The 9221-nt window shown below is 38.4% G+C and overlaps 1 protein-coding gene across 1 annotated transcript; it reads left to right on the forward strand.

The window, feature by feature from the left end:
* Nucleotides 1–2285: 2285 nt before the first annotated feature.
* Nucleotides 2286–8354, forward strand: rpl22 (ribosomal protein L22). The gene is made up of 4 exons (XM_030776444.1): nt 2286–2315; nt 3098–3205; nt 3393–3517; nt 8165–8354. Exons 1-4 carry the CDS (start codon nt 2304–2306, stop codon nt 8307–8309), a joined length of 390 nt encoding a protein of 129 aa, XP_030632304.1. The 5' UTR covers nt 2286–2303; the 3' UTR covers nt 8310–8354.
* Nucleotides 8355–9221: the final 867 nt, after the last annotated feature.

The following is a 9221-nucleotide window of genomic DNA, read 5'->3' on the forward strand; positions in this document are numbered from 1 at the left end:
TCAAAGTAGCACAAACATGTGAAATGAAAAAGAACTAGGCACAAATGGCAACTTTTTACAGTCCTTTGCAAAGCAAACCTGAACATGTCTATCAGGTTCAGTAGATGATCGGAACACTATGTACAGAGGTGTAAAACACATAAAACTGCCCTTCATCGATGTGCTCCCTTTCAAAACACAAAGAGAAGTACATGGAGTTCAGCTGTTTGCATGTGCTGTTTTATGAGGTATCCCTGCTGGACTTTTTCAGTGTCTCAACTGGTGGCTGTATGTGCTAGCTCCTTCAGTGTGATACATTCCAGCATGGAAAAAATACAAACATGCAGAAAGATGCATGTTCAATCACCATGATATCCTAAAATATAAATGAATAATTTGTCTGATTTGCATAATTCTGCATATTTCCTGTAATATAACCATTTTTTTTGCATTCCATAAAATTCATGAAGCAATCAAATAACAGAGATATATAACAGTATCGATTCAATGTTTTACTCATGTTTAAAAAAAAAGTTAATTAGTTGTTCTGCTCTCTGTCTTGGTTGTTAGGTTCTCCACTTTGTTGTATGCCACTTGCAACTGCTTGACGGCACTTCCAACAACAGCAATTACTTATCAGGATTGTCTATTGTCGCATGTCAGTTTAGCCATGCACATGTTGTATATATTTATTATGTAAGTCACTTTGGAAAAAAGCACCTGCCAAATTAATAGATGCAAATGTAAATGTAATGTAAATTAGGTTCATTTGAAAACCAGTTCATTTGAAATGTATAGTATCTCAACTGGACACAAATTTTAAGAATATGTTCAACTAACAGATTTTTTTTTCCAATAGACTTAATGGCTTTAATCATTTTATGACACATTGCAAAATGACATCTAATATAATGTAAAATTTATACAAGCTTTTGAGGAAACCTATGAAGTAAATTTCTGCTCTTGGTATAGAAATAAGCAGTTCTTGTTTTATCATCCTACTTACCCTGTCAACTTCAGGATGAGTATTGGAAAAAAAGCTTTGGAGAAAAAAGAAAAAAAAAAAAAGGTTTTTAAATGCTCAAAAATGAAACTATATGAACATCCCAATATGTTCCATTGTGGTTTGAGGCTTGTAGCTCAATGCAATGGTCAAGAAATGAGAAACACCGCAACACTCAGAAACACTATGTATCTTCGTCTTATTAGTGACTGTGTAGCTGCGCTGAGCACACTCACTTCCTATCTCCACAGGCAATACTCCACAGTATCTCCCACTGAGTGAGAATGTGAGGAGGGGCCTCAAAGCTTACCTCTGTGCTGTTTTAACTGCTATCTCCAGCAAGAATGACAGCAATGCTGGGACTCTTCAAAAGGAGCCTGATGTAAAACTGACGCCAGGCAGCTGACATCCCCCTGTAGTGGAGGGGAGGCGAGGGGAGGGTTGCCAAAGGTTCAAGCGAACGGTCACATGTGACAAAAAAGAAACCAGACACCAATGCCTTGTCAGCACTGGTACAAAACATAATTCTACCCTTTTATCGTCCATGCTGTTATCAATGTGTTTAAAAGCCCTGACGATGGAGCCCCATTAAAAAAAAAAAAAAATCCATTTGTTAGATTCTAGTTATGTACCTGCAGTGACAGATTACTTATTTTACAGAAAGAAATGAAATATACGTATTTGTAGATGGTGAAAAAGATACTATATGCAAACTGCAGGATTTCTCAAAAAAATCAGTGTTGTAGCTAGGTCCTGAAATATCTTCATAGTTGTACTGTCCATTAGTTAGAGGGGTCCATTTTGACTTTTACATCAGAGTTTGCCAGTAAAAGGCATTTTCTCTTAACACTTGCATTACATAAAAAGCTCTCTGAGTGATTGTGTATTAATTGTTCAATTGGCTTATTTTATCTTGGTAGGCTGCATACTCATGCAACGATACACTTTTATATACTTTATATTTTATATATTTATACTTTATATATACTGATTATTGAAATATAAAACAAACAAAGTATGTGGAATCGAATAGCGGTCTGCTAAAACCGACAAAACAGGGAGAATGTCTTTTAAATGCACTTCTCAACACTATCTATGTTGATCTACCCCGTTAGAGGCATGTGAGAAATAATACAATTTTGGGTCGTATCCTTTGGAAGGAGGGGAACATTTGAATGCCATAAAGTTTAGTGCATGAACGATTTCACTAATCAACTAAAGAGAAACGGATTATATCGATTACATCTATGTTTGATTTACTTAACCTCTATCAAAGCGCACGCGCACTGTAACCTCTTCCTTTCTGCCAGATTTGTCGGCCATGGCTCCGAATGTGAGTATTGCGGTGTCCCAGAAATTTGCAAAAAAAATGTGGCACGACCATTTCTTACTGTATCATGTTGAACGGCTATAGCATGTAAATGTTTGGAATGTGTCACTGTGTATTCCAAAGAGATGTATGCGCGTCAGAGTAATTTTCTAGTGCTTGTTTATTGGGTGGTCTAAAATGAGGCCTGCTCATGTTGAACACGTTGTGGTTGTATTAGCCTTTACAGTTAGCTTCAGCTAGCATTTATAGGCCTGTAAGTAGCGAACCTAAAGAGAAGATTTTCATGAAGATGAATCATGTAGGTTTTTCTAAGGACTGTATATCCCGTTTGAGTAAAATTATGCGTATTGTCTGATTTTATAAGTCACTTGGTTTCATAAAACAACGTTTCATCAAAACGAAATAGATGGCTGTTTAGTTGTCGTAGTATGCTAATAGTGTGCTTAGTAAGTAAAACAGAGCTCTTTATCTGTCGTCAGGCATAAACCAATAAGTAGTGTCTACATTCAGCCGATATTTTTATGACATCTAGATACTGGTTATTACGCGTTTTAATGCCCCTGAAAGTTGATATTGTGTGGCGGAAATCGTCTGTCCGCACATTGGCAGCAGACCACACAGAATATCACCCTCTCTAGTTTGTAATGGTATTCATTTTAGCGTCTGGCCATTCCATTGTCTTACATGGGGTTTGGGGAATGTTGTTAGTCCTGAGAGTGTGAGGCTCTTTATTAGCCAGTAGGTTCCTGACTTTGCTTAACGCTCCATATGGTTTAATTTGACAGAAGAAGCAGAGCACTCCTAAGGGTGGCAAGAAGAAAAAGCAAATCCTGAAGTTTACACTGGACTGCACCCACCCTGTAGAGGATGGCATCATGGACGCTGCCAACTTTGTAAGGAATTTACACCCAACATTAGTATCATAACATACTAAGGAATTATATATTTTGATGATACAGTTTGTCCTCTAGATTACATGTTTCACCTTCTGGCCTTATACCAAGTTGTAAAGTTTAATGATATTGAAGGAACAAGAAGTCTGGTAACCCAGAGGACATTTGTGTATTTGTTTCGTAACAGGAGCAGTTCCTGCAGGAGCGCATCAAAGTGAATGGGAAAGCTGGAAACCTAGGTGGTGGTGTTGTTACCATCGAGAGGAGCAAGAGCAAAATCACAGTGACCTCAGAGGTCCCCTTCTCCAAAAGGTATGTGCACTCAGTTTTTCTTTTCTTTTTTTTCCCCCCTCTTTTCCACTGACATTTGACACTCACTGTGACCCAACTTGTGGCAGTGTTTTATACAACAGTAAGCAACTGGTTGTGATAAACACAAGTTAAAAGGCCTCATGCTGAGGCCTACGTGTACGAACAAATTCGTCTTTCCCACCTGGTTGGGCTTAGGTATCTTCATAAACATCAGCCCATGTGATGAAGTAGACACTAACGATGTTGCTCCCATGGTCAGCAACGTGTTTAATTAAATGCTATATAAATGTTATTTTTATGAGTTTAGTGAATAAATAGTCATTTATTTTGGAGGAGTCATTTGAGATCATGTATAACCGTCCAAAACTGCATCTCGTGGGGAAGGAGAAATTCATTGCCCAAATTACATTTTGTCTCATATCTTTGTAAACATAAATAGACTTGCTTCTCATTTATTTTACGAGAAAAGGGCTTGATGTTACCTTATGTTCTAGTAATACATTGGTTCATTGTTGGAGTGATGATTTCGAATTGTAGACATAAAAGTTAAATGAGGAGTGAGCAATATTCACTAAATTCAAATTTTCCATGAAAAACTCTTCTTCTGTCATGTGCCTAATGTTGCACAGCTACTGCACGCCATGAAAATAAAAATAATCCCGCTGTATTTGTAGGCATGAGTGTCAGATCTGTATGTTACTACAGTTACATTAAGAGAAAGACTAATCCAGTTAGGAAGAATATAACATTGACATGTCTGTTTCTGAGATATTTTGTAATTGCATGTGACGCTAGTTATAGTGTTGCTCAGGTCTTCAGTAATACATTATATTAAGAATTTATTAACTGTAGTCACAATTCAATCCCTTAATTCTGTGTTTTGAAGTTCACTTTGTGAGTTTCCCCTGAGCAGAGAATTTCGAATGTTGTGCAAGCACTTCTGTAGTTACTGGTCAAAGTTCAGAGGATCTTTCTAAAAAAGTGAGCAGTAAGCCTAAACAGTTTTTTATTTACCATGGACTCCTGAATGAGTCAATGCAGTGTGGAGAGTAGGGGTGTAACGGTACACAGAAGTCACGGTTTGGTTCACATCACAGCTCGATATGAGTTCAGTACAACTGGGGAAAAGGCAACAAAAACCCCAAATGCATAAGGCTAGGTTTCTTTCATTTATTTCGAATAGACAGTAGCCTAATGCAAGTTACAGTTTGTTACACCTAGTGTCATATAGTCCTCCCTGAGGTAGTTTGTACAGCCTTTAGTGCATTAAAGGTGCCATAAAATGGAAATCATGATTTTCCTTGCCCTTTTGAATTCACTGAGAGCAGTGTGCTATGTAAACAGTAAGTATGAGAACATGAATTCTTCTCCTACAGCCGTACGATCTATGTGAAGAAAACAAGCCTTTCTACAGCCCGTTCTGAATCCCGTGTGTTTGTGGCATCACAACTGCACATGGCCACATACAGCAGCATGTAGCCAATTGTAGGCTATTGACAGCCAGCATTGCTATCTGTTATTCATCGAGAAGTGCGGTTTACTTCTTACTACAATGTACTGGTAAATAAGTACATAAGATCCTTGAAAACATATGCCGTCATTTGTCTGCACCACTATCAGATCCCAAATCTTGGAGAGAGGAGAACAAAGCAGCTATGAGAGAGTGAAACGAAAGGTCGTGCTTGTGAAATTTGCTTCCACGTTACGTTCATCAGTCTTCGCACGTAGGCTACCGCGTATTCTCCGTATGACTGCACGCAGGGGTGTAACGGTACGTGCGTTCCTTCCCGAACCGCCACGGTACGGACATTACGGTTCGGGACTAATGCACGCACCGTTACACCCCTAGTGTAGAGACAGAAATATTTTAACTCAGAACTTTTGCAGAGCTCTCTCGAGCATGGGCTGTATATGGCTTTTTGAGTCTTGGGTTATGCAGTTAAATGTAGTGCCCTACCAATTTCAACATCCATATTTGATTTTTGATGTGCAAAAGAATAAGGGTCCAGTTTAGATTTATATTAAGATAAATTAGTTGCTTTATTTTTTAATTTATTTTTTTTTTTACATTCAGTTGGTTACATCCATGATCCATGTTGACTTGTTCATACAGTTTTTAATACAAAGTGAATATCTGAGAATGGGAACTGGATTTCTTTGTGAAACACGACTCACAGTTAAACCTCAACCTCAAAACTAGAAGAGCAGAGGCGTGTGTAAATGTTGAACAGCTGTGTCCGAGTAGAGAACATTGTAAGTTTATGGGAAGATGAATTAGTGAATACAAAGCTGTCTCGTATGCAAAAACATAGCAGTAGTAAAGGACTGGAATGGTTTTAAGTGTCTGTGCTTGTGCTATCAATGAAGAATAAAAAGCCCTAAGGTCCCTCAGGAGTCTATGCCCCCCTCTCAAGAGCCCTCTGAAGATAAGGACATGAACAACAGGCTTGCTCTTGATTCCATGCGTAACAGATAAAGGGAATTTTTAGTGTGAATGGATCACACCTCTGTGTGTGTGTGTTTGTGTGTGAGAGATTTTGAATACATGATTAATGTTAAATACAAGCTTTGGATGTGGCTCAAATTGAAAAGTGAATGTGATTAGTTGTGCTGAGCAATCACATAAGGGCAAACCATTTAAGGCTTGTAGTATAAACAAAGCCTTAGTTTTCCAGTGCATATTCAATGGACTTTCTCCATAAACCCAAAAAAGATCCAGTCGTATCAGTGCCAAATGAACCCAATAGTCCATTTAAGGCCTGTTAAATCTGCAATTCAGAGCGGTGTTAGAAATTCATGGATTTAAATACACTGCTCATCAAATTCATGTTCGTTGTGGCGCTTTTCAGTTTCCTTTTTAATTAATTCAAATAACTTTAACAGAAGCAGAGTTTGACCTGTCACGTAAAAACTGCAAAGCTGAGAACAATTGAGGTTGACACACGTAAAATAATATGTGGAGTTGAAAATGAACTCCAAAAGAGTCAATATATATCTAAACAGAAGCACCAGTAAAGAGATGTCTTAAGACACTAGATTGCCCCTTTTTAAAATTCCATTCAGTTGTTATTGTCATTTTAGAAGATCTTTCCTTTGTATACCTTTAACTGTATCATTGCTGATGCGTGGTTTTAGATATGAATGGCTGCTGTTATAAATAACCACGTCAGACAAAACGTGTAGGCGGACATTTGATAAGGCTTGATGATGCCTTGCTTGCCATAGTCGTCATGCTAAATGTCTTCAAAAAGGATATCAGAGGATTTTAGGATTTTTTTTTGGAGGGGGGAGGTGGGGTAATATTTTTGGTATGGGAACTCAGTTTACAGCAATTTTTGTAGAATTCCACATCTTTCCTTCAGTGTAGGTGACATTTGGCTCAATCATACATGCGGTGCAAACCGAAACACAAGTGTCTTTGCTAGTTTCAGACTGACGCAGTTGTCATTTTCCCGTTCAGCACCCACGTTGTTTAAATAACAAGTGAACTTGCGTCCATCTGGGTGGTTGGTCTTAGAGTGAGGTGTGGTCAGGCGCATTGCTATTTTGAATGCATCTGAAAGCCTCTGCACTTAGACCTACAAAAACCTGGTCTTAAGTCAGGTAACCATTGTTTCACTGAAAAATGGAGTACCTGATTGGACAGAGGATTGGGAGACAGCGGAGGCAGCGAATTGGCGAATCATTCTTTTTGTCCAGGTGCCTCGTCTGCTGTTGTAATAGCAAGCCGTCAAGGTGCCAGCGCAGGTGGCTTTTAATGGGAATAGGAGCGGACACTGATTGGTTTATTGCATGTTATGCCCAAAACACACCTCCGATTAATTAAGAGACTAAGTACAGCCCCTTTGCGCCTTGTGCTTTACTTTGTGCTCAGATTATCCGCCGTTAAACTAGCAAAAATGGATTTGGACATGCCCTAAACGCACTTATACCATGCACTTCAAACCTTCAAAATGGAGCCCATCATGTGTTGGGAACATTCTCAATTTCTGTCCTCATCATCAGCATCCCCTTTCACTTCCATTTTAATCTTCATTTACTGTTGCTGTGAATAAAAGTGCTGTAATATGATGTTGTAAGGCTCAGTAAAAGCAGGGTTCAAAGGTATTTAGAAAGTGTTTAAATCTTTGGTTAAATGTCTAACATCTGAGTTGTTAAACAGATCTTCTATTTTTCTCTGAAGAATCAGAGTATATATTGCAGTTGTTATCCCCTGTTTTTGTTATATATGGTTTGAGAAGTGTTGACTTTAAAATCAGATGTGGACATGTTGAGCAATCACTGGAAAAGTCTGTTAATGGTAGACTAGGGGAAATGCAGTGTAAAAACACTGCATGGATACATTTGATAATGTATGTACATGACGAAACACGCTGATGTTCTGTGACAGTAGAATTTGTAAGAACCTTTCTTTTTTGGGAGCGCTGCACTTCAAATTGAAAGTTGCGTGTGCCTAATGATTAGTACTTGGTGCCTACATACATCACCGGCTTCTGTTTTGGAGGCTAGCATTTTCTCTTAGGTCATAGAAAACTGCCTAGTTTCTTTACTTCTTCATTTCCTTTTCTGGTTTCTCATTAATGTCATGAATTGGTATAACAATCACAATGCATAATATTAATCCATTTGGATTCCTGCTGTCTGCAGGTACCTGAAGTATCTCACCAAAAAGTACCTGAAGAAGAACAACCTGCGAGACTGGCTGCGCGTCGTGGCCAACACCAAAGAAAGCTACGAGCTGCGCTACTTCCAGATCAACCAGGATGAGGAGGAGGAAGAGGATGAAGATTAAATCCATCCCACTCTTGTACATTCAATAAATTTTCAAAAGAAATCATGTTCTCTTGTCTCTTTTCTGTCAGTACAGGGTCCAGTGCCAATAATCAAATCAAATTAGCATTCTCATTCCAACTAAAATGAGGGCAACAGCAAGAGAAGTAAAGTCGTTGTTTAACAGGATTCAAGGAAACAAAATCTTTCAGAGTGGTCATAGGAGCCGAATATCTCTGTGAAGGCACTGATAAGGTTTTTTTTTTCTGTATATTTTGAAAGTTTGGTTTTAAATATGATATGGGAACTTGTGCTTTTAACCTTACATGCAGCTGATAGACTATAGGTAGCTAGAGGGACTCTAAACAGTTCTCTAACATCAGTGATCTAGGCAAGTTTATCTGAGCTTGCTTAACAATGCTGTGAAACCAATTTCAATAAATCTTGAAAATTCTGTTATACCATGCAACCAACGACCCAGCTGAGGCATAGCATACATATTCAACAGCCATTAGGCAGCGATCTACCTTAGAATCCATTTTAGTTTTCTAGACTTGCATCTAAGGGGAAAGGGAAGCACACTAACCTGGATAGCACAGTGGAAGGAAGTCTTTGATAAGAAGGGCCTGGAGGGAACTTCATCATCTGCCAAATGGTGCTCAACAACTTATTTTAAATTTTTCTTTTTTTTTTATTCACCACAGCCAGTCCAGTCATTTACAAATCAGAAATATTATTTCCAATAAAAAATAATTGTTTGGCAAAAATTCTCTTCAGTTGCCAAAAGCCATTTCTGGGTAAGACACTGAACATTTGGATCTAATTATGCAGCCCGAGAGAATGCTCCCACAATGTCGTTGCTGTTAGCCAATCATAAAGATGTGTTTAGTCTACATTTGAGAAAGACTGTACATTCATCGGTTGTAGACTGCCT

The sequence above is a fragment of the Chanos chanos genome, chromosome 6 (assembly GCF_902362185.1).
Source record: "Chanos chanos chromosome 6, fChaCha1.1, whole genome shotgun sequence".
Taxonomy (NCBI): Eukaryota; Metazoa; Chordata; class Actinopteri; order Gonorynchiformes; family Chanidae; genus Chanos; species Chanos chanos.

Excerpts from the sequence above, each read along its gene's own strand:
- rpl22 (XM_030776444.1), top strand. Across the intron at positions 3,206-3,392 it reads TCATGGACGCTGCCAACTTT|GAGCAGTTCCTGCAGGAGCG; the intron begins GTAAGGAATTTA and ends GTTTCGTAACAG. Across the intron at positions 3,518-8,164 it reads GAGGTCCCCTTCTCCAAAAG|GTACCTGAAGTATCTCACCA; the intron begins GTATGTGCACTC and ends TGCTGTCTGCAG.